The 27,079-nt window shown below is 50.6% G+C and overlaps 2 protein-coding genes across 5 annotated transcripts in view; one reads left to right on the top strand and one right to left on the bottom strand.

The window, feature by feature from the left end:
- The window catches only part of HPS4 (HPS4 biogenesis of lysosomal organelles complex 3 subunit 2), a 31,622-nt gene extending 31,350 nt beyond the window's left edge, over positions 1-272 (top strand). For all 3 annotated transcript variants that reach the window (XM_033233072.1, XM_033233071.1, XM_033233073.1), the window contains one exon: positions 166-272. The gene's annotated coding sequence lies outside the window, so the exon portion shown is untranslated. The remainder of the gene's footprint in view (positions 1-165) is intronic.
- A 7,675-nt stretch (positions 273-7,947) lies between these two features.
- Positions 7,948-26,269, bottom strand: ASPHD2 (aspartate beta-hydroxylase domain containing 2). Of its 2 annotated transcripts, none has more exons than XM_033233067.1 (4): positions 26,250-26,269; positions 18,649-19,757; positions 10,419-10,532; positions 7,948-9,890 (listed from the first exon to the last, which is right to left on the bottom strand). In XM_033233067.1, exons 2-4 carry the CDS (start codon positions 19,532-19,534, stop codon positions 9,781-9,783), a joined length of 1,110 nt encoding a protein of 369 aa, XP_033088958.1. In that variant the 5' UTR covers positions 19,535-19,757; positions 26,250-26,269; the 3' UTR covers positions 7,948-9,780. The 2 variants fall into 2 exon arrangements, with proteins under 2 accessions (XP_033088958.1, XP_033088957.1); XM_033233066.1 differs by lacking the exon at positions 26,250-26,269 and adding an exon at positions 23,687-24,322.
- Between the last annotated feature and the right edge of the window lie 810 nt (positions 26,270-27,079).

The following is a 27,079-nucleotide window of genomic DNA, read 5'->3' as shown; positions in this document are numbered from 1 at the left end:
ACTCAGGAGGCTGAGGCAGGAGAATGGCGTGAACCCAAGAAGCAGAGCTTGCAGTGAGCCGAGATCGCGCCACTGCACTCCAGCCTGGGTGACAGAGCAAGACTCCGTCTCAAAAAAAAAATAATAATAATAATAATAATAATAATAATAATAATTTCATGTCAGTGAACTGATATCTGATGTTTATGATTTGGTGTCTTTTTCTTGAAACAAGCTTCCAAGAACTAAAAATAAAATAGCCAAAAAACACTATTGAGTTCTGAGTAATTAAATGGCAGCATTTTTTGTGGCAAAGGTAAGGGTTAAGACCGTGTGTGTCTGTGTGTGTGTGTGTGTGTGTGTGTGTGTATGTATGTAACGTGGGCACATCCCTCTTTTCCTTCCCTGAGTTCAGTGTGGCTGGGTAAGGACCGTCTGTTTGCAGGGGTGCCAGGCTGCTGCCTGCTGCTCCAGGGAGCACCAGCTGCAGCTGATCTAATACACCAAGCCTGTGTGACCCTCTTCTGTCACCTCTCTCCAGGATCCCTCCTGTCTCTTGGATCCCATCTCCCTAGATGGAAGAGTATCCTATCTGAAGCTAGGATAAATGTTGTCTTACTCCTCTACTATGTTCTCCCAGAAAAAAATTCATTGCAAGTTCTCTGCTGTGGTTGCTGCAGCTCCAGGAAGCCCCTGCAATGTCTTGCCTTATCTTTGACCAGTGGTCCCCAGTACCAGGCCAGAGAAGACAACTTTATAATGTCATTTGTGTTGTGAAAATTCTTCCACTGACCCAAAATGGAACCGTACAAAGCCTATACCTGTATATGGAAAAGTCTCATCCACCTGGATTAACTCAGAAAAAGTAAAGTCCTGAAACTTGACTTTGCAGGTGAGCCCCTTTCTTACCTCCTTTGATCCTCCTTAGTTTCTGCAGTGGAGGTTCTGCTCAGAGCCCCAGGGCACTGGCAGCTGCAGCTGTTATCTCTAAAGCTTGGTAACTGTGGCCCAGAGGCTGCAGAAAAGAAACAGCCCGCTGTTTCCCGGTTTTAATATTTCAGAGGTTTCAGGGGGTCACTCAGGACACGGTTTATCCCACAGCCCCAGGCCCATCCCCTCAAAATTAGTGCCCCCAGAGTACAGGCCCAGCGACGGATGGCCAAGCAGCATGTTCTTGCTGGGGTGGGCACCACAACCTCCTATGGCCATGTTTCCCAGGGGAAGGCAGTGTTTGTAGGACAGCTGCCCACCCTGGACTCCTACTTGACACCGAGTGCCACTGTCAGTGATCCAGGACCACAGATTCTAGTGGCTCTTCAGGGCAGAAAAGCCTCTGTTTTGGCTCCGTCTGTGCCAGCCATCTGCCACCTGTGAACTGGAAGGATAAAGGTCCCATGAGTGATTAATAGTGGTGTATTAGTCTGTTCTCACACTGCTAATAAAGACATACCCGAGACTGGGTCATTTATAAAGGAAAGAGGTGTAACTGACTCACAGTTCCGCAGGGCTGCAGAGACCTTGGGAAACTTACGATCACGGCAGAAGGGGAACCAAACACATCCTTCTTCGCATGGTGGCAGCAAGGAGAAGTGCAGAGTGAAGTAGGGGGAAAGCTCCTTAGAAAACCGTCAGATCTCGTGAGAACTCACTATCACAAGAACAGCATGGAAGTAACCACTCCCGTGATTCAATTACCTCCCACCAGGTCCCTCCCACGACGTGGGGATTAGGAGAACTACAAGATGAAATTTGGGTGGGGACACAGCCAAACCGTATCAAGTGGCAATGCGATTCCTACTGGGAAAGGACCCCCTAGAGGGGATGTTGGAGCTAATCAAACTGTCTCCTCCCCTGGAGGGAAGCATCTAGACTTCTGGGCCCTTGTCACTTCCACAGATAGTGGGTGGCAGCAAGTGGAGCCTAGGGGCTTTGTTGAAGTCGCTTTCCATGGTGTCTGTCTTGCATATTTAACCCCCTTGGTGGTCCCTTCCAATGTGGCTAAGATGTACTTCCCATGCTGCCCAGTTACTGCGTTCTTAACACCCCGCCCTGCTTGGAGTGGGTGAGTAGCAGCAGCAGGGCTTTCTCTGGTGTGAGCCTGCCTGCCACAGGCCACTTCCCTGTGTGTGCAGTGAGCTGAATGGTGGCCCCCGAAGATCAGGTCCCAATCCCCAGAACCTGTGAATGTTGCCTTGTTGGATCAGATGTTTGCAGGTGTGGTTGAGTGAAGGATCTTGGAATGAAGAGATGATCCTGGCTTATCCCGTGGCCCATGCCCTCATAAGTGTGCTTTTAGGAGAGGGGCAAGGGGAGGTTACTCACACGGAGGAGAAGGCCGTGTGAAGATGGCAAAGACTGGAGTGATGCGGCCGCCAGTCAAGGAATGCCAGCAGCCACCCAGTGCCAGAAAAGCAAGAAGTGGATTCTGCCCTAGAGTGTGCGGAGAGCCTGTGACTGTCAACATGCTGAATTCGGTTCCATGAAACTGATTTCGGACTTTGGCCTCCAGAACCGTGAGAGCATGGGTTTGTGTTGTAAGCCTCTGGGTGTGTGATCATTTGTTACAGCAGCCACAGGAAACAAATCCATCCTCCTGCAAACTCGCTTTCTCCTTGTGATGCCCAGTTCCCTCTCTCTTAGTAGCGCCAAGCCACAGAGCACAGGTAGGGCATGAGAAGAGCTGGGGCCCCACACGAGGTTGCCATGGTGCGGGGCACAGGGGAGCCTTTAAGCAGGGGAGTGGGACGGGCGCAGTGTCACGCCTGTATAATTCCAGCATTTTGGGAGGCCAAAGCAGGTGGATCACTTGAACTCAGGAGTTCAAGACCAGCCTGGCCAACATGACGAAACCCCCTCTCTACTAAAAATACAAAAATTAGCCAGGTGTGGTGGTGCGTGCCTGTAATCCCAGCTACTCGGAAGGCTGAAGCAGGAGAATTGCTTGAACCTAGGAGGTGGAGGTTGCAGTGAGCCAAGCTGAGATTCATTGCACTCCAGCCTGGGCAACAGTGAGGCTCTGACCCCCCCAAAAAAAAGAAAAAAAAAAATGCAGGGGACTGACATGAGCTGATTCTTGTGAGGAAGGTCACTAGCTCCTGAGTAGGGGATAAGCTGGGCAAGAGTGGAGACCACCAGGAGGCTGTGGTCGTCCAGGTGGGAAGGGGAATGGCTGAAGCAGAGAGGAGGCCAGATAATGGGCAGACACATGGGCACAGATTAGGTTTGGGGCAGGGAGGGACAGCCCCAGTGGAGAAGGCAGCCAATTCCTGCTCTGAAGGAGCTGGCGGAGGGAGTGACAGGAAACTCACACTAATACTCAGCCTGTGTTCCCGCCACACACACGCCTGTCCCAACCCCTGAACCCACCGCTGCTCCTGGGAAAAGGGCAGTGGGTGTGGGAAAGCACTTGTCCTCTGCTTTGCTTCTTGATTCTGCTGCCACCCGGCTCTCTGTGAGGAGACGGGGGAGGGCAGGTGTCAGACCCACGCTCGGCATCCTAGCTTAGAAATAAAACCTACTCGATCTCTCTCTCTTCAACATATTTGTTGAGTTTAGGAAGCTTACAGTGAAGATTCTAAGGGCTTCAAGGTGAAAATAGGACACCTTTTCTGTTGATCCAGGATTTAAATGTCCAAACCTGAAATTAGCTGTACTTCCCCTGAGAATAAAACCCAGAGAGTGCTTTGGAATCCTGTCAAGAGCTGGGAGCTGTTTTATGATTGCCTGTGCATGCTGAGGTCCAAGCCAAGAGTTGGAACCCTTCTCCCCTGCCTTGCCTTGCTATTGGCTGGGCCAAGCACCCCAAGGAAAGGCCTTGGGGCCCTGGCCGCCGAACCCATGGGGAGGAGAGGGAGACAAGTTCTCTGCCGAGTGTGCTGTTAAAAGGCACCTTGTTCTTCCTTCCTCCCCACCCAGGCTGGGTCGGCTCTTGTGGCTGTGGCAGCAGCACATGGGCTTTGGTGTCAGACGGCTGGATTCAAATTGCAGCTCTGCAACTTATTGCTGGAGATCAGGGCAACTTGCTTTTCTGTCTCGGAGCCTCGGTGTCCTCTTCTTTAAAACAGACAGGAGGCCGGGCGCGGTGGCTCAAGCCTGTAATCCCAGCACTTTGGGAGGCCGAGACGGGTGGATCGCGAGGTCAGGAGATCGAGACCATCCTGGCTAACACGGCGAACCCCGTCTCTACTAAAAAATAGAAAAAACTAGCCGGGCGAGTTGGCGGGCGCCTGTAGTCCCAGCTACTCGGGAGGCTGAGGCAGGAGAATGGCGTAAACCCGGGAGGCGGAGCTTGCAGTGAGCTGAGATCCGGCCACTGCACTCCAGCCTGGGCGACTGCGAGACTCCGTCTCAAAATAAATAAATAAATAAATAAAACAGACAGGAAAAGGAAATGTATGTAAGGACTTGGCCTATCATGGGCCCTCAGCCAATGGAGGGCCCTGTTGAGTGTTCTGAGAAGGCAAATAGCCTCCCAGGACAGGGAGAAGGACCTGGGGGCCAGAGGGGTGTGGTCCTTCTGCATGCTGAGGAAGTGAGGCCTGGATGTGTGTCCAGACTGCAGAAGAGGCACTGTGCTGTGAGCCTGGATACTCGGCTTCCAATTCCCGCTCACCCTCCAGCTGGCCGCGTGACCTTGTTCATGTCAACTGCCCGCTCTGAGCCTGTTTTCTCATGTTTTAAATGTGCAGTTGACAAGGATAAGATAGGGGAAGGAACTTCGTAGGGTGCACAGTACTCTCCATGCTCAAAGAAGCAGGTGCCCTCACGTTGAACTTGGGGGTGGCTAATGTGTGGGAAGTGGGGAGAGATGGGGAAGGGCAGGTACCCAGAAGTTAGAAGCAATGTGTGTGCCTGGGAAAGAGGCGGAAAGTAAACCAATCCCCGTGTGTGCTGCCTCCTGCCTCCTAAAGCTGCAATCTGCTTGAGTATTTTCCCTGCCATCTGTCAGCAGTTCTAAAATATGTGGCCTTATTCTGTCCTGTTCCCTGTGTTTACATCTGGTTAGCAAGATTCGGCTGGGGAGTTAAATGTTATGGAAGGTTGCTGGCAGCAGGCGTGATGGTCCTCAAAAACCTCATTTTGCCAGGCACGGTGGCTCACGCCTATAATCCCAGCACTTTGGGAGGCCGAGGCGGGCGGATCACGAGGTCAGAAGATCGAGACCATCCTGGCTAACACAGTGAAACCCCATCTCTACTAATACAAAAAAATTAGCCGGGCGTGGTGGCAGGTGCCTGTAGGGAGGCTGAGGCAGGAGAATAGCGTGAACCCGGGAGGCGGAGCTTGCAGTGAGCCAAGATCGTGTCACTGCACTCCAGGCTGGGTGACTGAGCGAGACTCCGTCTCAAAAAAAAAAACACACCTCATCTTGTGCTTGGCCTCTGCTACTCATATGTATATTCTGACAATGTATATGGAGTACCTCTCCCATCCACCCAGACCACGACATAATAGCATCTGACCAAAAGCTCACTTGACACTCACAGAGTGGATTAAGACTTTTGGTGGCAAGGGATAGAAACCACAACTGAAACTTAGCTTACGAAAAAAAGCACGTTTATTGGCTCATGTAACAGAAAAGTCCAGAGGTAGAGCTGGTTTCCGGCAGAGCTGTGTTGAGGACTCACGTGATCTCCACAGGGCAGGCCCCGCTTGCCTCCGCCGGTTTCTCTCTCGGCTTCTTTCCCTTCACCCCACCCACCCAATAAAAAGTGGCCTTTCTTTTGCAGTGGTCCCAGAAAAAGAACTTGGATCACGTGCCCAGCCCTGACCCAATCTCTCAGTAGCGCAGAGTTTGGAAGACTGGTTGGATCTGGATCATGGGCCCAGCTCTGGAGACCCAAGGACTGAGCCTGGGGATGTTATGGTCTTGCAAGAGGCTCATACTGTTGGCAGGACAGGGTTAAAAGCAGTGGCTGCTGGCCAGGTGCGGTGGCTCACGCCTGCAATCCCAGCACTGTGGGGGGCAGAGACAGGCTGATCACTTGAGCTCAGGAGTTCGAGATCAGCCTGGCCAACATGGTAAACTCTGTCTCTACTAAAAATACAAAAATTAGCCAGGCATGGAAGCAGGTGCCTGTAAGTCCAGCTAGTCGCAAGGCTGAGGCAGGAGAATCACCAGAAGGTGGAGGTTGCAGTGAGCCAAGACTGTGCCACTGCACTCCAGCCTGGGCAACAGAGTGAAACTCTGTCTCAAAAGCACAAAAACAGACAATAAAAAATAGTGGCTGTCCTCTAGAGACCAAGGTTAGGTGGCCTGCCCGGTGTTACACAGGGGCATAGCTCAGACTTTAACTTCCAGGCTGCATGGTTTCAAAGGCCTTACCCTTCTTGCTACTCACAGCAGCGACTCTCAGCCCGAACTACACATTATAATCATAACCAGAAGTGAGTTTAAAACAAAGACCCATGCCTGGACCCCACTCTCAGAACAATGAAACAAGATGCTTTGGGAGTGGGGTGTGGACTTTGGGGTTTCCCACAAGTTCCCAGGTGACTGCATCGTGCAGCCAGTCAAGGACCAGCACACCAGGATCACTCCTCTCCCCTACAGTATGCTACAGAGCACTCAATGTTAGAAGTTCAGTCGCTGTCACCAAGGACAGAACCCAGACAATCTGGGTGACTCTAGGGGCTGATGAGCAAGTGCCTGGGAGAAACGGTTTGGGATCAGAAGACCTGGGGTGTGACCTTGTACAAATAGTAATTGGTCTGGCCTCGAGTACAAGGGAACAGAGGGAGCTTGAGGCCAATCCAGGATGTCTCGGGTGGAAATCAGGATTCCCGTTTGCAGCCGGCTGGCTACCCTTTCTCACCTTGAGCCTCCAGAGCTACAAGATGTAAATTAGTTTAGCAATTGCCTAGTTGGCAATGCATGCTTGGGGAGGGTGAGAAACATCACAATCCCAGGCGAGTGGTGCTCTTCCCTTCCGCTCGCTGTGGCAGCCCGGCCAGGACTGCTGGCTGGAACCCCGCTTGCAGGCGAAAACACGCGACAGCCCGGCTGCTTCTAGGGCTCCTAGCTCGGAGACCCCCTGTCTCCCTCTCTTCTAAAGGGAAAAACATGAAAAACGTAGCTACTGAGGGACATGTTTCTTCCCCTGTGATTAGACACAGGCAATTGAAAGTAGCCACTGGCTTCTCTGGCCACACCCACTGCTGTCCCGATGTATTTTCCCATCTCTTCCGTCTGGCAGCCTTCCTCTTCACCTGTTTCTCTACTCCGCTGTGGCAGAAAGGGAAACAGTGTTGTTGGGTGCCCTTTATATGGCAGGTACTGCACATACCCACAGAGGAGAAACTGAGGCTGCGAGAGGCTAAGGGACTTGCCCAAGATCCCGAGGGTACAAACTCCTGGCACGGAGTCCTAAATCCTCAGCTTCTCGGAAGCCAGAGTCCTTGTTCTTTGCCCAGTTTGACATCTATTGCTCCTTAACATACCCTCGATGTGCTCTTGTTGCCCCCACCCCGCTAGTCCCATTACTTTGGGACATTTTGCTTCATTCACTATCCACAATCAGTTCTGTTGACCCACCTGTCTCTGTGACATGACTCAAAACACAAGAGCCTCAAAGTCACTCGCCCTCTTCTGCCTGGCAAGTCTTTGGTTTTTTTTTTTTGGACAGTGCCTTGTTCTGTCCTTGTTCTTGGCTGGAGTGCACTGGCGCGATCTAGGCTCACTGCAGCCCCCGCCTCCCAGGTTCAAGTGATCCTCCCACCTCAGCCTCTCAAGTAGCTTGGACTACAGGTGTGCACCACCACACTCAGCTAGCTTCTTTGTTTGGTAGAGACAATGCCTCACTATGTTACTCAGTTACTCAGTGCCTCACTATGTTACTCAGGCTGGTCTCAAACTCCTCGGCTCAAGCGATCCTCCCCGCTCAGCTTCCCAAAGTGCTAGGATTACAGGCGTGAGCCACCGAGCCTGGCCTAAGTCTTTCTTTACAACAGATGACCTCATCACTTCACTCTGGTTTTCAGCAAGATCCTTTATTTATCTTCTGTTCCTCAACCACGTCACATGAATGCAGGTAGCTAGGTACCTGCGCGGGCTGTTGGTTTTGTAAACGCAGAGCAGAGTAGTCAGGATGTGTATAAATCATGCACCTCAGTGATTCTTTAACAAGATACTTAATGAGTAAAAAACTTCAGGTGTGTTTGAAATGTCTGCCTTTTCCTGCATTCTCGTGCCTGACAAATATCTGTGTAGACATTTTACTCAAATGTAGACATGTGCTCTTTGCACACTTGCTAGTACCTGCCTGGTGCATTTCAACTGTGTTTTCTTTGGATGGTTGTACCTCTTAGAAGCTGTTGTTTTCCATTCGGGTCTAAACACTGGACCTGCACCTGCGACCAGCTGTATATTCCAAATCACTCCTCGGCTTTATAAATCTGACACTGCTCATACTATATTATTCAGAAAAGGCATCTCTAGTGTGGCTGGCTGGCTATGCTTTCACACATCAGCTAACACAAGCTATTTCTAGACTGAGTGCTTCAAACTGGTCTCCTGGGACCTTTTCCTTCAGGAAGAGATCCACATGTTCTTCACAGGAGACCAGAAAACCAGCACGATGGCCACGGGTCCTCTGGACGTGTAGGTCTTCTCTGTCTCCTCACTAGGACACACTGGCTTGGGCCATCATCACGCAGTGCACACCTTTGTGCTGTGACAAAGACACAGGGCCAACTCTTCCACTATCTCCGAGTCTAGTGTTTGAACATTTATGTACAGACAAATAAAAAACAACAACAACAACAAAAAAAACAAAACAAAAAAACCATAGGCAACAGAACTCCAAAGCCAAACAGAAACTTTGGTCAGATCTATTATTCCAGTTTTGCCAGAGAAAGGCTTTCCCCGAATGTCGCTGGGTGAGTGAGGTCTTATCCCCCTACAGCTCCTATCAGCCAACCTGGTGGCCTTAACGTTCATCATCGTGGACTCAAAACAGCTAAAACGGAATTTTCCAGGCCCAGTGTGGCAGTAGGGCTTCTGTAGGCAGTGAGGTAAGCGGGTCACACGTTCCGTGGCTGATCTGTGTGAGCCGAAGCTTGGCGCTGGGGGGACACCAGCTTCAGCTTTGCAGGAAAGCCGTGTTTAGAGTAGCCTCCAGTCCTGCCGGCCCAATGCTTTTGCCATCAGGGACCTGACAAGGTTTAGGGTGAGGTGAGCGATGGTGACAGTATCCCTGGGCTGGACACTGTGCGCCATTCTGACCGTGTCTGGCAGCCTCTCCACCCAGCTATGAAGCCAGTCAGGTGCGGGAGCTGCAAGCTGTCCCTCCGCCCTCAAGCAGCTGAAGGCCCCCCTGTGTGCCAGCATCAGCGGCCAAGTTCTCCAGCTCTCTGGTTTGCAGTTTTTAAGTTTAGTTTTTGTTTTTTTTTTTTAAAGATGACCACAAGAAGTTTTACATTATTACATTCAGACAAATAACCATTTAGTTACTCTAGTTCAGAGCACTGAAAAAAACCAGTAGCAACAGAAGACAGACTTACAAGGGCTCTAAGTCTCTGGTCACAGAATCAAAGGAATGCGCTGTTAGGCCAGAAAGGAATCTCTGAAGCAAATGATTGGAAGGAAAAAAAAAAATCGAAGGAAATCCAAGCTGAAAAGTTTCCATTTACAATAACCAAAGGAAAGAGGGACCCGACACGGTATAAAATCCCAAATAAGAGCTTTCCGCTGAGGCAGGTTTCTGAGCATGGAATCATAACACTGGTAGGGTCTGGACCGGACCACAGTCTGCCCAGACCCCGCCTCGGCCCCTCTTGCTGACTCCAGCACAGGAAATGCTCTCATCGTCCTGGAGCAAAGATGAAATCAAGGGCCTGCCGTTCGGCCGCTGCGACGTTTGGATGCCACAAATCCACCATGAAAACCACCCGAGGGCCATCCTCTGCTGAACCTGGGGGGAAGGAGGGGTGACAGGAGAGGTTCAAACCACCCTGGAGCCAGGACCCAGGATCCAGGCAGGGCTGGACCCTACGTGCTCAGCGTTGGGGCAGAGACCCATCCTGTCCCTCGGCTCGGATCGGACCTCCTCTCTCACTGAGAACAGAAACCTGGCTTCATGGGCTTCTGAGCAGGGTGGACAAAAGGAAATGGGGAGATGGAGGGATCTTTAAGTGGGAATTTTTAGGGCAGTGAAACTCTTCTGTATGATACCGTCAGGGTAGGTCCGTGTCATTATCCATTTGTCAAAACCCACAGAATGAATGGGCAACACCAAGAGTGAACCTTAATGTCAACGATGAACTTCAGGTAATAACAACGCGTCAATACTGTGTGTGTGTGTATGTGTTACGGGGTGATACGAAGGGGCCTCCCTGGTACTTTCTGCCTGACTTTTTTGGAAACATAAAACTTCTCTAAAAAATAAAGTCTATTCATTGAAAAACAAAATAATAAGGAAGCAGGAAAGGCAGCCACTCACCTTCATGGAACGCAGCATGCAGGAAAGAGTCATCAAAGAGAAGGCAGCGCCCTTCTGCCCAGCACTGGGGCTCTCCCCCCACCACCAGCTCACAGCCATTTGGAGTTTTCAGACCTTGTAGGAAAATCAGAGAAAGGAAAGTGAAGGCAGGCAAGATTCAGGGAAGGCCAGGAGGCAGGGGGTGATTTGCCTTAGTGAGAGTTTTTGACTTCTAAAGCACCTGACCTGCCTCCCCCGCTCTGGAGCCCTTGCTATGGCCTGAAGGCTTGTGTCCCGCAAAATTCCTATGTTGAAACCTGACCCTGAGGTGATGGTGTTAGGAGGTGGGGCCTTTGGAAAGTGATCAGATCACGAAGGCGGGGGGCGGGGGGGTAATAAATGGGAGTAGCCCCCTTATAAAACAGGCCCAAGGGAGCTTCTTTACCTCCTTTCACATCTTTTTTTGAAACGTGAGTCTCTGTTGCCCAGGCTGGAGTGCAGTGGTGTGATCTCAGCTCACTGCAATCTCTGTCTCCTGGGTTCAAGCGATTCTCCTGCCTCAGCCTCCAGAGTAGCTGGGAGGCACTGGAGTAGCTTACAGGCACCTACCACCTCACCCGGCTAATTTTTTTTGTTTGTTTTGTTTTGTTTTGTTTGAGACAGAGTCTCAAACTGTCTGGAGTGCAGTGGTGCGATCCTGGCTCACTGGAACCTCTGCCGCCCGGGTTCAAGCGATTCTCCTGCCTCAGCCTCCTGAGTAGCTGGGATTACAGGCACCTGCCACTGTGCCAGGCTAATTTTTGTAGTTTTAGTAGAGTCAGGGTTTCACTATCTTGGTCAGGTTGGTCTTGAACTCCTGACCTCGTGATCCACCCGCCTCAGCCTCCCAAAGTGCTGGGATTACAGGCATGAGCCACTGCACCCGGCCGAATTTTTGTATTTTAAATAGAAATGGGGTTTCACTATGTTGGCCAGGCTGGTCTCGAACTCCTGACTTCAAGTGATTTGCTTGCCTCAGCCTCCCAAAGTGCTGGAATTACAGGCATGAGCCACAGCACCCAGCCTGACATCTTTTTTTTTTTTTTTTTTTTTTAGATACAAGGTCTTGTTCTGTTGCCCAGGCTAAAATGCAGTGGCTCCACCATGTTCACTGCAGCCTCCACCTCCTAGGCTCTAGAGATCCTCCAGCCTCACTCTTTTGAGTAGCTGAGACTATAGGTGTGCACCATCATGCCCAATTAATTTAAATTTTTTTTTTAAAGATGGGGTCTTGCTATGTTGTCCAGGCTGGTCTTGAATGCCTGGCCTCAAGCTATCCTCCCACCAAAGTGTTGGGATTACAGGCAAGAGCCACTGCTCCTGGCCACCTCCTTTCACCAGGTGAAGTCACGGTGAGAAGGTGTTGTTTCTGAACCAGAAGCAGGCCCTCACCAGACACCAAATCTGCTGGCACCTTGATCTTGGGCTTCCAGCCTCAGAACTGTGAGTTCTACATTTCTGTTGTTTATAAGCCACCATCTAGATCCTCACTGTGCTCTTGGCAAAAATTCATTCCTTCGTTGGCTTCATCTATTCTGGGTCATGGATTCCTTTGATGAAAGTCACAGACTGACATTTGTACTACACTTTGAAGCCCAACCAGGGGACCCCCAGAAATCGAGGGAGGTTGGGTTTAGAACCCTGCCTTACCCAGTAACTGTGTTTACTGTAGTCTCATCTCTAGGACTATCTCAGTTATGATTAAAGAATCAAAGGCTCACACAGTGTTCTCCTCTTTGGGTTCTAGCCTTTTAATCCATTTTGAGGCTGGAGGATGGCATGCTCTTTGCCCTCATTCTGGGAAACTGGAGGACACTTCTAAGGTAATGGCTGAGGTTCAAGAGGAAACAGACTGGAACATTTGTAAGAAGCCGTATGTTCGGCCAGGCATGGTGGCTCACACCTGTAATCCCAGCACTTTGGGAGGCTGAGGCGCGGGCAGATCACGTGAGGCCAGGAGTTCGAGACCACTCTGGTCTCAAACATGGTGAAACCCTCTCTCTACTAATAATCCAAAATGAACCGGGTGTGGTGGCAGACGCCTGTAATCCCAGCTACTTGGGAGGCTGAGGCATGAGAATTGCTTGAACCCAGGAGGCAAAGGCTGCAGTGAGCCGAGATTGCGCCACCACACTTCAGCCTGGGCGAATCACACCACTGCACTCCAGCCTGGGCAACAGAGTGAGACTCTGTCTCAAAAATAAAAAAAAAATTAAAAAGAAGCTGTATGCTTCAAAGGCCAGTGGGGTCTGGTTGGAACACTGCCATGTGTGACTCTCAATCACACTTTCCAACGCAAGGGTCTGCAGAAACACTTGGCCCCCATCACTACCTTGATGTCCAGAAAAGAAGGGGCCACTGTGGCTGTCTGGTGATTTCAGAATGGGTCTGGTCAGCCCAACAGCTCTGAGGAAGGCCCACCCAGGGGGAAGCAGAGTCCTGGAAGAGGAGCTGGGATGGGTGGTGGTCTCGTCTGTCTTCAGTGACTCACTGTGACCACAATGACTCTGGGCAAGTTGGCATTGCCCTGATTGAATGTCCTTTAGCACAAAAATGAAATAGCTTTCCTTCCAGCAGCCAGAGTATTTTAATGTATTCTTTGAACCAGAAATAATGGTTCCAGGAAGTACGTTCAGAGTAATAATTCAAATAAAGAGGCCACATGGAGGAGAGAGAAGGACAGAGGACTTGGGGACAGATGAATGGTTGTGACCCTTATGTGCTGTGTGACTTTGGGCAAGTCACTAAGCCTCTCTGAGCCATACCCTCCTCATCTGTAAAGAGGGGACATTAGCATACTGAACCTTCTAGGGCTGCTATGGGATTTTATCCTTGTTACCAATAACTGAAGACCTACTGTGTCTTCCTACTCGGCTTTGTGCTAAATACACACTTTACAGGCATCACTTCACCCACTTTCCAGATGGGGTAACTGAGAAGTTAAATGACCTGCTAACAAGTTACCATTTAGTTTTGCTGAGTCAGCCTGGCCCCAAAGAACAGGCTGTTATAAAACTGGACATGATGATATAAATGCTAGTTGTTATACTATTAACAGAAGAATTACAGTGATTGTGGATTTTTCTTTATTATTACTCTTTTTTGAGATGGAGTCTCTCTCTGTCGCCCATGCTGGAGTGCAAAGGCACGATCTCAGCTCACTGCAGCCTCTGCCTCTCAGGTTGAAGCGATTCTCCTGCCTCAGCTTCCCAAGTAGCTGGGATTACAAGCGTGCACTACCGTGCCCGGCTAATTTTTGTATTTTTAGTAGAGATGGGGTTTCGCCATACTGGCCAGGCTGGTCTCAAACTTCTGGCCTCAAGAGATCCACCTGACGCGGCCTCCCAAAGTGCTGGGATTACAGGCTTGAGCCACTGTGCCTGGACTGATTTTCTTGTACTTAATATGTGTGATGGTTAATACTGAGTGTCAACTTGATCGGATTGAAGGATACAAAGTATTAATCCTGGGTGCGTCTATGTGGGTGTTGGCAAAAGAGATTAACATCTGAGTCAGTGGGCTGGGGAAGGCAGATCCACCTTTAATCTGGTAGGCACAATCTAATCATCTTCCAGCAAATATAAAGCAGGCAGAAAAACATAAAAAAGTGAGACTGGCCTAGCCTCCCAGCCTATATCTTTCTCCAATGCTCGAAGCTTCCTGTCCTCAAACATCGGACTCCAAGTTCTTTGGTTTTGGGACTCGGACTGGCTCTCCTTGCTCCTCAGCTTGCAGACAGCCTATTGTGGGACCTTGTGATCGTGTGAGTTAATACTTAGTAAACTCCCCTTTACATATATATAATATATAATATACATTATATATACTTATATATCCCCATTTATATATATACACATATATACATATATACACACACATATATACACTATTGAGAGTTGAAACATATTAGGGTCCTCTTAGAGGGACAGAACTAATAGGATACATATATACACACACATATAATATATACATATATACATATACATATATATGTGTATATATATGTGTATATCTGTATATATGTATATATCTGTATATATGTGTATATCTGTATATATATGTATATCTGTATATATGTGTATATCTGTATATATGTGTATATCTGTATATATATGTATATCTGTATATATGTGTATATCTGTATATATGTGTATATCTGTATATATATGTGTATATCTGTATATATATGTGTATATCTGTATATATATGTTATATCTGTATATATGTGTATATCTGTATATATATGTGTATATCTGTAATATATGTGTATATCTGTATATATGTGTATATCTGTATATATACGTGTATATATTATATATATTATATGTGTGTGTGTGTCTATATATCCTATTAGTTCTGTCCCTCTAAGAGGACCCTAATATGTTTCAACTCTCAATGCACATTTCATTCAATCAGCTGAGACTGCTCATCCTGACAGAAGCCATGATTTCCCGCTATGGTTAACAGCAGCTGGAGGAGTTAGGGCTGTAAAGGTGCCCAGATGGAGGGCCTCACAGGCTACGTTTTCCTTTTGCGTGTGCCCCTACTGACTGGTTCAGGTGGTGAAGGCCTTTAGGAATGGGCAATTCTCTGCAGGGACAGCCACCCCGGGGTTTCAGAAAGAAGCTCCCCTTTCTCTGGGCCACGAAATGATTCATCACCACGCGCCATGGTGCAACAGAAAAATGGCCTGGCCTGCTGGCTCGACACCCCCTGCTTCTCGTTCTCCGCCTCCCCTTCGTTCTGCTCCTGCCCCCGTGCCTGCCTGTTGCCCACAAACCAGCTTAGTTGGCAGAAGAGCTCAATTCTTCCCTAAACAGATCATTCCAGTGGCTCTTGGGGACAGTGACAGGCCCCACACATGGCCTCAGATAGTACCATATGCTCTTCTACGGCTCAGTGTTTGCTGCTCTGTCCCTAGCGAGCCCTGAAGGAGGCAGGAAGGAGGTTAGAGAAAGGGCTCTGTCCACCGGCGGCCCCCACTCTTCAGGCGGCCGGCAACCGGGCACTCAGGGTGGGCAAGGGGAACATGAGTTGATCTACTGTTACCATCCAGCTAGACCACCTAGAAATCTGATGACATGCAGAAAAGAAACACAAGAGTCTAATTGTGCTTCTTTAGCTAGAATTTGCTGAACATACTCATGCATTTTCATGAAGTGTCTGCCTCCCTGATAACATCTGCCTGGTGAGTTTCAGAGGAGTTTCAGAGGTGGTTTTCTGGAAGTTTGCGGCAACGCAGTTGGAATATCCCAGCATTGTGTACGATGCTGAGTCGGGGGGTGGGCCTGAAGCTGTCCTGTGGTCCCATATGAAGTCAGGACCGGGTGATGCCACCTCTAGAAGTGGCTCACAGCAGGGCTCAGCAAATATGTCTTGAACAAATGGGCTGTGTTAGTGAGGAGCAGTGGCTTCAGTGTTTCGCAGGGACAATTCCATCAGTCACAGCTCAGGCAGAAGGCAGAAGAGGAGAAAGCATGGGCATTTCAAGAGCACAGTTCTGGAACCGCAGGTGCCTCCACCTTCATTCAGCCAGGTAACCAGCAGAGGTGTGGCCACCAGGTACGCACCAGGCTTATCCTGCTTCTGACCTCATTCTCTGGACTCCCTCTCTGTCAACACACAAGGTCACGTAACTCCGACACACCTTTGTTTCCTTCCTGGGTGGATATTAATGTGGGCATGACAGTGTAAAGAAGGAAACGCTGAGAAAACCCAACCAGGGAGCTCGCCTTGGCCATGGAGAACAAGCCACACCACAGTGGGACATCTTCCAAGAAGGTTTCCTGCCATCTACCGGAACATGGAGGGCCTACTTTTTCTGGCAAGTACCTAGCTGGGCTGAGAAGGAAATGACAGGCCACAGGCCACGGTGTGAGCCAGTGTGGGCATCATGTTTTACACACACACACTCATGCATGCATATCGTACAGATAAACAACAAGCATTAATCTACAGGAAGCAGACCCCAGATTTTCCTTGCTACCATCACTTCCTACTCACACCTGTTTGAAATTCTACCACATCAGTCCCCAAATGCCCTTCCCCGATGTCATTCTGAAGTTTTAAAACAGTACATAAAGGCAAACCTTTCAAAAGAAGAGCATCACTCCCCATTGCCCACGGCCTCCATTCTCAAGCCTGGCATCAAGGGCCTCTGAGGTTTGCTCCCACCTGACCTGTCCAACCTCAGCCCATACTACTGGCCTCCCCAGCAAGCCTAGACCCGGCTTCCCCTAGCCCCAGGGGACGACTCCACTCCCTCGCTCCATCCTGGTGGCACCTGATTTCTGTGTGGGGCTCCTCCAGCATCAGACCCACCTCCCCAGGACACCCCTCGCACAGCAGTTTTACTAATGACCATCACCTAGATTATCATCCCATCACTTAGATTAGCTTACTGTCCACTGCCCTCTACCTGCCATGCATTTTACGCATATTACTTCCCACTCCTCAAAACAGCCCACAAGTGGGAATCATGATCTCTGTTTTAGAGAGGAGAAAACAGAGGCTGAAGGAGGTTCAGAGCCCTGCCCAAGGTCACTCAGCAAACGGGGCGAGGTCAGGACCTGAGTCCAGATCTGTTTGCTTCCAGAGCCTGTTCCTTTCCCACTGTTTCCTGGGGGTAGGGTCCATGTCTTATGGATCATTTTTCACACGGTCCAACACAGTCCTTGATAACAGCTACTAGCTCCCATTCATCAAATGCTGTCACGTGCCAGGCGCCCTGCCAAGGGGCCATGTAAGATACCACTCATTGAATCCTCTCAACAATCCTGTGAAGTAAGTAACATCTCCCCATTTTACAGAGGAAGAACTGAGGCAGAGAGAGACTCAGTGACCTGCTCGAAGTCTCATGGCTGACCGCTGACCAGGAATTCAGGCCAACTCCCCCAGAGCCTCCACCCAGTCTACCCTTTACTCTTGAAATTCCTACCATGTCAATTGCTCAAATCTAGCTATATTTCTTTCTTTTCTTTCTTTCGTTCTTTTTTTTTTTTAACGCAGTGACATCCTCCATCCAAACCACATCTTACTCAGAATCCCCACACAGACAGCAGGAGAAGCAGAGCTGGTAAGGGTGAAGAGGGCTGGGGGCCCCCAGCTCCGGCTCCTTCCCAGGCAACCCTGAGGCTCCTCTGCAGAACATGGTTATGAAACTCCTGCTCCAACCCATGCACCAGGTTCCTCCGCTGCTCTTCCTTCCTCCCTTCTGAAGCTGAGGCAGCGTTGCGAACTTTCTAAAGCTGGACGCTGCTGAGGCTGCACACTCTAGTCTGGGATGCTAACCGGTGATGCCACCATCCCACAGACCAGCTTTTTATCGCCACTCACCAGGAATAAGGCATTCTGTGGAACTAATATCTCCATGACCAAGTTGTTGTAAGCCTACTTTTATTGAATGCTTGCTCTATTTTAGGCTCTGTGTGCATACATACTTTACAATACACGTTATCTGATTTGATCCTCAGAATAACTCTTTAGGGGAAGATCTTTTTACCTCCACTTCCCAAATGATGAAATTGAGGCTCAGAGAGGTGAAGTGACTTGCCTAAAATAGCACAGCTCGTGGTGGGGCCAAGATGCAAACAAAGGCCGTCTAACTCCAGACTTTGTTTGCAAAACCACAGTCACACACACAGTACACATACAACCAATTTTCTCAGAATCAGAGTACAAGAAGCTTAGCATTAAGGATCATTTCATCCTTGATGATTGCAAAGGTGCTTAAGTATCTTTCACAGCCTCCTGGACATCATTATGAACCTCGGTAATCATTTTAACAAGTCTTTGGCTCTAGAACGACACTGTCCCCATATGGTAGCCACTAGCCGTATGTGTCACTGCTATTTAAATTAAAATTTAGTTCCTCAGTTACAGGAGCCACGTTTCAAGCACTCAGTTAGTCACATGTGTCTAGTGGCTACCATTTTGGACAATGAAGATGGAGGACATTTCTGTCACTGCAGACAGTTCTTTGCACAGAGCTGCTGTCAGAAATTAGGTTTGCACCAATCACAAGATTTCTTTTTGACTCAATCTCTGCTGTCAAAATTGTTTACATGCAATTCATCACTTTTTGCTAAAAGTGAAAAATGCGAAAAGGCACAATTCTGACCATTTGAGCTTTCGCGATGTTTTGATTCCCAGGAGTGAGAGAGGCTGAGCTTGCAAATGTGCATGCCGGGAGACCCCCGTCCCTGCAACATACCTAAATGGCATCGGATGCGGATGTTGGTGGGTCCATAGTGCTCCGTTATCACAGTCCCAGGGCTCAGCACAGAGATGCACGCGTTCCCAAAAACATTGTTCCCAATACAGGTCCGAAGGCTTCCGAGCAAGCGGTACGTCCGTGGACACTTCCTACAGTTCCTGGGAACACAAACCCCCTGATTGACCAAGTAAAAGGTGAACCACTCCCCGCTGGGGGTGCTGTTCATTTTCCATCCTTGCGGGAGGCTGCAGTTTGAGAAAGCTTTGTAGAGGGTCTCAAACTCGCACAGGATGGTCTGGAAGTTCCGTTCCAGCACTTCCACGTCATGTTTCTGTGCATCCCGGGAGAAATAGGGCGTGGTAGGCAGGTCGGGTAGGAAGAAGACCTCGGGCTTCTGGATGGAGGGCCGGCTGTTGAGGTACCGGCCCTGCTCGCGGATGCCCTTGTGGATGCGGCCCATGCCGGACCAGGAGTAGCGCTTAGCGTACTCCTGCAGGTTGTGGTACAGCTTCTGGTTGAGGCCCTCGTTGTGGGTGCAGCGCACGCACTCGGGGGACTGGCAGTACACATAGCCATTCTGCAGCCCGTTGGCATCGGCAGCCTGCATGAGAGAGTTGACGGAGACGTAGGGCCGGGGCTGCTCCCTGCCCACGTGATAACAGTACCACACGAACAGGACCAGGAGGCAGGCCACAGTGATGACAGCGGTGGTGTCGCAGTCCCGCACGGACTGGATGCCGGTGGCGATGCAGTCCCTCAGGCCATCCAGCGACCAGCTCCAGGCCACCAGCCACTCGAGCGACATCTTGGGGGAGTCCTTACTGGGGGTGTGAAGCAAGGTCAGACAATCAGTCCTCGGGGGTCCCAAGGGCGCCCACACCATGCAGATTAGCGTGGGGGGGAAGGAGTGGCTGGGGCAGGGGGAGGCATGGCTGCCACCAATCCTCAGATCCTGCCAGGGGCGGCATTGATGAACGACAAGGTCGGCCGTGCCCACTGCTCCACTTCTGGCAAAAGTCACTGCAGTGGGGTGGAAGAGGCTGGTTTTTGTCACATTATCAAGTGCTGTCGGTCCCTGTGAAAGGATTTGTTTAGGAAAACCAAACCTGGGATGGAAAAAAAAAAAAAATCAGCGTAAATTTTACACCTGGAAAAGTCCTCAAATGAAATGTAAAGTGTTAGATCATTCTGTAGGATCCTAGCTGGTGCGGGTCACACTTTGCAATCTTGTGTATTGTCTCCCCATTCTACTGCCACCCCCATTTCCCAAAAGGCCAGTAGCATTTCATCTGCGTCAAGTACTGCTTATAATTACAGCGGTCCCATCTGCTTTGTGCCCGCCATAGGAGGTGCTATTATCCCCATTTTACAGATGAGAAAACTGAGGCTCAGAGAAGTAACATAACTCATAAGAGTTATACAGCCAGGGCGGGGACTCAAACACCATCTGACTTCAAGGCCCATGTCTATCCATTTTGCTGTGCTATTTCATCACAGGTATTTAATCAATGCGTATACTCCTGTAATTGCTGTACCTTTAATTCCAAAGAATCCTGGATTCAAAAGCATCTTAAAAATGGCAAAAGGACTTAAAAACTGCATATTCTCCATTTCACTTTCTCTTTGCAAGCATTTCATCATCCTTATTTCATTCTGTTGCCCTTCTGACAGGTTGGGCTAATACCAAGTTGGAAGAGGAAGTGGGCACTCTGAGGTCATGCCTGCGGCAGACAAAGGGTGTTTTCTGTCTACCCACTTGGAGACTACCTACTGGCCTCACCCACAGGGTCATGAAAGGAAAACAAGGGAGGTAGAATGACAATAAAAGCCCTTCCAGGTCTCTGCCTCAGTTTCCCACAGCCGACAGCATCTCCAAAACAGCCAGAAATGCTTTGCTACTTACCTAGCTGGGGGTTAGGGCCAGGGCCCAGAACCCTCGTTGTCCTAATAACCTAAGAGGGCCTGAATGTCATGCTGCCTAAGTCTTTAAAACCCCAGCCGTGTTTCCCAGCATTCTCCAAAACCTTTTGTTCATCCTGCTTCTTCTAATATAATGAGAACAGCCAGGTCTCTGCTTCTACAAGTCTGATACTCAAGGAGCACAACGTAGAATATTCCTTTTGTACTCTACGCTCTCACTTCTCTCTCAGAAATATGGGAGGGCAGCTTAAAAAATGGAAAAGTTGTACCCTCCCTTTTCCCAGGAGACTAAATTTGGCCTGAAAATTCTTGCAGCGTCGTAGCAGAGAGGAGCCAAATGAGAGATGGGCCCAGTGAGGATTCATCCCAACCTTGGGCAGATCACTTCTCCTAAGCCTCAGTTTTTCTTTCCTTTTTTTTTTTTTTTTTTTTTTTTTTACGGAGCTTCACTTTTATTGCCCAGGCTGGAGTGCAATGGCACGATCTCGGCTCACCGCAACCTCTGCCTCCCGGGTTCAAGCAATTCTCCTGCCTCAGCCTCCCGAGTAGCTGGGATTACAGGCATGCGCCACCACATCTAGCTAATTTTGTATTTTTAGTAGAGATGGGGTTTCTCCATGTTGGTCAGGCTGGTCTTGAAATCCCAGCCTCAGGTGATCTGTCCACCTTGGCCTCCCAAAGTGCTAGGATTACAGGTGTGAGCCACCATGCCCAGCCGCCTCAGTTTCTTTATCCGTGAAATGGGGTTCATGGTCATCTCACTGGATGAAGATGAATGATGGCGGATGGACAACGATCAAGTCATAATGAGCACCCAATATATGCAGGCGATGGCTAGGATGGGTGGCATCCCATAACAAATAGCCGGCATTCCAAAGGTGGGGCATGGGAGAAAGGTATCGCAAGACTCAGAATTCCAACAGTTAAAGGTAAATCCTCTTGTTGCCACATGTGTCAAGCGGATTTTTTGTCCCCAGACTTGCTAAGCTAAAAATGAAAGGGAAGCCTTAGGTGCTCATTAACTGCCTACTTGCTTCTTCCCAGTTTCGGTTGAATAATCACTTGACTATAATGTTTAGTAAGTCAAAAACACACATGCTGAATATTCATGGAAATTTTTTATGTTTCTAGGAAAAATACAAGAGTGGGGAGGTTAGAAGCTAAATTGTTGTTGTTTTTTCTTTCCCACACGTTCTCAATTTCTTCTCAGATTGAGGAGACGACGAAAAGGCTATGACTCACTAGAGGTTAAGAAATCCCTTCAGCCCCCTGTTTCTCTCCTTGTTAGACCATAAACTGGCAGCTATTACCTCTTTAGGAAAACGAAAGAAAATCCAGATGAAAGATGTTTTGTTTGCAAGCCACCTCCCAAACAGAACCCCAGAGTTCCTGAAATTCAGTGTGAAACGATCATCTATGTGACGCCAAGCACTTTTACTAAAAGGATTTCCCCCACCACTGAGCTAAACCCCTAACTAGAACTTTTCAACTGGGTTTGTCAGGAGGAAAGGTTTTTTTCTTAAATGTTCTAAGAATGAGATGGTGACAATTTAACAAGCAACTGTAAAGTGTGAGTTCCCATCAGCCCTGCTAATCACTTAAGTCAAGCAAAATGCAGACACAAAAAACAGTGGATGACGGAGAAACCTCTCCACTGGACACCCCAGCCCTTACCCTCTTCTCAGGAAAGCCTCCTTCTGTACAGAGCCAGCCATGAGCCCTCCCCAAGGCCGAGCTGTAAGCAAAAGAATGTAAAAGATTCTGAACCCCAGCTTCAGACCCTCCTTCCGAGATCATAAATAGCACTGAGAGCTCAAGTGAGGACTTTTCATAACTGTCAGTCACTTTTAGTCAAAATATGCCTATAGGCCCCTGCACCCAGAGGTGGATTTACAAGCTCAAAGCTGAACTGTGACAATAAAAGAAACACATTTGTAGAGTGACTGGCAGTTTATTAAGCACTGCTTCAAACATTTGATCCTCACAGCTACCCAGTGACTACTCCCCATCTCCCCAGTGGGGAGGGGAGAGACTCTCTTCCCTGACAGCTCCTTGCCCAGTGACCACAGTAGCTTCCAGCTTCCTTCACGCATTTGTTCACTGTCATCTGTGTTATTTCTGTCCTCATCAGGGATGGGGACATCTCACCGCAGCTCTGCACTTTAATAATATGCAACCCCAGATCTTCCAGCTCAGTTGACTCTGGGGAATTGAGTTCAAATCCATGGCCAGTTGGAGAGCAAGTCCAATCCAAGACAACTTCTGACACCATGAACACCTGGGAAAGCCGGTCTCAGGCCTGACCTGGTCAACCTACTTCACATGTCCATTCCCAGAGGCTGCCCAATGCCAAAGAGTGTCTGCTCACCCTCAGGATGAGACCAAGTCACCCTGGAAGCCCCCCAGTGAGCAGCACAGCCCTGGGCAAGGTGTGTGATGCATGTCACCCTCTCCACTCAGGAGCCAGAGATATGCCCTGGGGCCAGCCCTTCCCGGTGCAGACCTGGGGATCTTCCCTCTCTTGGCCAGCTTCTCAGCACCCACCTGCCCTGGAGAGTGGGGAAGAGGGGAGGGCTGAAGATGGGTTAACACAGATGGTGACCACCAGGAGTTCTGAAGAGGAGGGGGATGGGACGATGGAAAGGTGAGTGTTGCTAGGAAAAGTGGGCGATCAGCTCAAGATTGTGGAAGGAGGTTTATGGCGCCTGATAATTCGTGGGACAGGGGAGGAGGGTCACCACGTGAAATATGGGAAGTGGGTGATGCTGAGGTCTGGGGGAGGTGGACAGGAGGTGAGGAAAGAGGGGTCACAGGGGAGGAGGCAAATGGAGGAAGGGACCACGATGGGGCAGGGAGGAGGAGAAGCAGAAGGTCTAGGGAGGGTGATGCCCGGCTCCGAGGCGGCGGCACTCAGCACGTACGAGCGCTGGCCTCGGCCGGGCCAGGATGCGGGCGCCCGGGTCCCGGAGCATCCTCGGCGGGGGCGGCGGCGGCGGCGCCGGGAACGGAGGGCCGCGAGCCTGCAGCTGCCCAGCTCCCGCCTCCAACCCCCCTCCCGGGGTCGGCCCAGCCGCGCAGCCCTCCCGCCCCAGCAGCCCCCGGAGACGAAGCTTACCTGCGCCCGGGAGCGCGGGCGGCTGTCGGGACCCAGGAGACGCCGCCGCCCGAGGGCGCGGACCCGCGGACGCCCCCTGCCCGGTGCCGCGGAGCTGCCGCCCGGCCGCTGCCCAGCCCACGCCGCTGGAGTCCGAGCCGGAGCCCCAGCCCGAACCCAAGCCGCGCCGGTGCCCCCGCCGGTGCCGACGCCGCGCTGCGCTCCGCGGGGCCGCGAAGACCACAACTCCCACAATGCCTCGCGCGCTGGGCCGGCGGGGGAGGGGGCGCCGGAGGGGCGGGGCCAGCGGGGCGGGGCGGGGGACCCCCTGCACCCGGCACCTGCGCTCGCCCTGCGGTAGACGACCCAAGGCCGGGCCCGCCGCAGCTCCGAGGGTCCTGGCAATGCGCCCCGAGACGCAGCGCCCGCCCAGCCCGAGGGTGCGCGCAGGCGGCGACGAGTGTGCAGTCATTCATTAAGAAAGGCTCGCGTCGCTTCCTCCGCTCTTTCGTTTTTCGCTCTTTCTCTGTTCTCCCTCCCTCTGTCTCTCTGTTCCTCTCTGAGTCGCCCTCGTCTCCATTTCCTTCTTTTCATTCTCTTTCACTTCCCCGCGACCTCACTTCCTCTCGCCCTAACGCCTTCTTTCCTTTATTGATGGACTCAACATGGACTTCTGAAGCCCTCAGGCACTTGGAATGAAACCGCAAATCAAACCAGGTTCTTAGTCTCATAGAAAACTCTTTCGCTCAGTACAGTAATGATGGGCCAGCCTGGGTCTCCGTCCCTGCCTGCTGCGCTGAGCGTGCGCGGTGAGCGCTCAGGCCGGTCCTGCCCTCAGTGAGCCACCGTCTAGCGGGTCCTGCCCTCAGTGAGCCACCGTCTAGCGGGTCCTGCCCTCAGTGAGCCACCGTCTAGCGGGAGGGAACCCTCACCCCCGGGTAGGGTTTAGGAGGGGAAGTACAGGCAGGACGGTTGTCTGACTAGGGGACTGATGAGCTGCGAATGGAGGCCCCAAGGAGGTTGCTTGGAGGAGGTGACGTTTGAGCTAAGACCTGGGGGAGACAAGCTAACAGTGGCTACGGGATGTGTTAGGGGCGCCAGGGAAACTGCATGGGTGGGTTCTGGGAGCATAGAGTGGGATGGTCCGCCCACAATCCATCTGTCTCTGTCCCAGACCCACCTCTTCTGTGTCCCAGAATTTATCTCTAACATGGCCCAGAAGCCACCTCATGTCTGTCCCAGAATTCATTTCTCATCCTTATCCCAGAACCCACCTGGTCCGTGACCCAGAACCCACCTCCTCCTTGTCCCAGAACCCACCTCCAACCTGTCTCAGAACCCACCTCCTCCCTGTTCCAGAAGCCACCTTCACCCTGTTCCAGAATGTACCTACTTCCTGTTCCAGAACCCACCACCTCCCTGTACCAGGACCCATCTCCATCCTGTCCCAGGACCCACCTCCACTCTGTCCCAGAACCCACCTCCTCCCTGTTCCAGAAGCCACCGTCTCCCTGTTCCAGAACTTACCTCCTTTCTGTTACAGAACCCACCTCCTGCCGGTACCAGAACCCACCTCCACCCTGTCCCAGAACCCACCTCCTCCCTTTCCCAGAACCCACCTCCTCCCTGTTCCAGAACCCACCTCCTCCCTGTCCCAGAACCCAAATCCTACCTGTCCCAGGACCCACCTCCTCCCTGTCCCAGGACCCACCTCCACCTTGTCCCAGGACCCACCTCCTCCCTGTCCCAGGACCCCCCTCCTCCCTGTCCCAGGACCCCCTCCTCCCTGTGTCAGGACCCACCTCCTCCCTGTTCTAGGACCCACCTCCACCCTGTCCCAGGACCCACCTCCTCCCTGTCCCACATCGTACCTCCTCCCTGTTCCAGAACCCACCTCCACCCTGTGTCAGAACCCACCTCCTCCCTGTTCCAGGACCCACCTCCTCCTTGAGACAGAACCCACCTCAACCCTGTTCCATAATCCACCTCCTCCCTGTCCCAGAACCGGCCTCCGCTCTGAGACAGAACATACTTCCTCCCTGTTTCAGAACTCACCTCCAACCTGTCCCAGGACCCACCTCCTCCCTGTGCTCTAGAATCCACCTTTTCCCTGTGCCAGAACCCACCTCCACCCTGTTCCAGAACCCACTTCCCCCCGTTCCAGAACCCACTTCCCCCCGTTCCAGAACCCACCTCCTCCCTGTTCCACAACCCACCTCCACCCTGTTCTGTAACCCACCTCCACCCTGTTCCACAACCCACCTCCTCCCTGTTCTGTAACCCACCTCCACCCTGTTCTGGAACCCACCTCCTCCCTGTTCTGTAACCCACCTCCACCCTGTTCCGGAACCCACCTCCTCCCTGTCCCGGAATCCACCTCCACCCTGTTCCAGAACCCACCTCCTCCCTGCCCCAGAACCCACCTGCTCCCTGTCCCAAGACCCACCTCCACGCTGTCCCAGGACCCACCACCTCCCTGTTCCAGGACCCACCTCCTCCATGTTGCAGAACCTACGTCTACCCTGTCCCAGAACCTACCTCCTCCCTGTCCCAGAACCCACCTCCACCATGTCCCAGAACCCACCTCTCATCTCTGTCCCAAAATCCACCTGGTCCCTGACCTAAGATTCTGCCTCTACTGTGATAACCTAGCATCCACTCCTCCCTGTTCCAGAACTCAGTTTGTCATGTCCAAGAACCCACTTCTTCCATGTCCCAGAATACACCTCTCCCATGTCCCAGAATGCACTTCTTCCATATCTTAGATTATACTTCATCTCTGTCATTTCTCCCCTTTTCTCAACTCCAAAAGAGGAAGAATGTTTTTTCTCTTTTATTCTACTAAAATAAACCGAAACACATACATTGGGAAACCATAATATGCACAGATTTGCTCAGAGTGTGGATAATCAACACAGGCATCAAATTTAGAAACATTAAACGGGATGTCTCTCTTCACTGTCAGCCTAAGAGGGGTTGAGCCTGGGTGGGGTGGAGAAAATGGGGTGGGGGGTATTTGACTCATCTCACATTCAGAAAGTTGCTCAAACTTAGAATTCTCCAAAGGCACTCATACATTCAGTCAAAGCATTATCCTGGCAGGTTTGAAAAAAAAGATATTTTTATATTGTACTTGTAAATGTGTGTTCCATTCCTGGACCATCTTATTTGTACCATATTATGAATTAATATTGTCTATTAATCCTATAATTGTCCTTGACCAGTGCAATTACATGATATCTGTAGACCACTGCTCTGCATTTGTTAGTATTTATGTGTTCAATGGCAATATTACCATACACACAATTTTGTTAACCCCGCTTACTATTTATTCATCTTTTTAATTAGCTGGGAGTCTCAATAAATGGAAATGACCTGGGCCTCTGTCAACCCCTGGGAGACCCTAGTTGGTGA

This window comes from Trachypithecus francoisi, unplaced genomic scaffold, assembly GCF_009764315.1.
Source record: "Trachypithecus francoisi isolate TF-2019V2 unplaced genomic scaffold, Tfra_2.0 Lachesis_group14, whole genome shotgun sequence".
Taxonomy (NCBI): Eukaryota; Metazoa; Chordata; class Mammalia; order Primates; family Cercopithecidae; genus Trachypithecus; species Trachypithecus francoisi.
The sequence above is the reverse complement of the archived record's forward strand: the minus strand, read 5'-3'. Positions and strand labels throughout refer to the sequence as shown.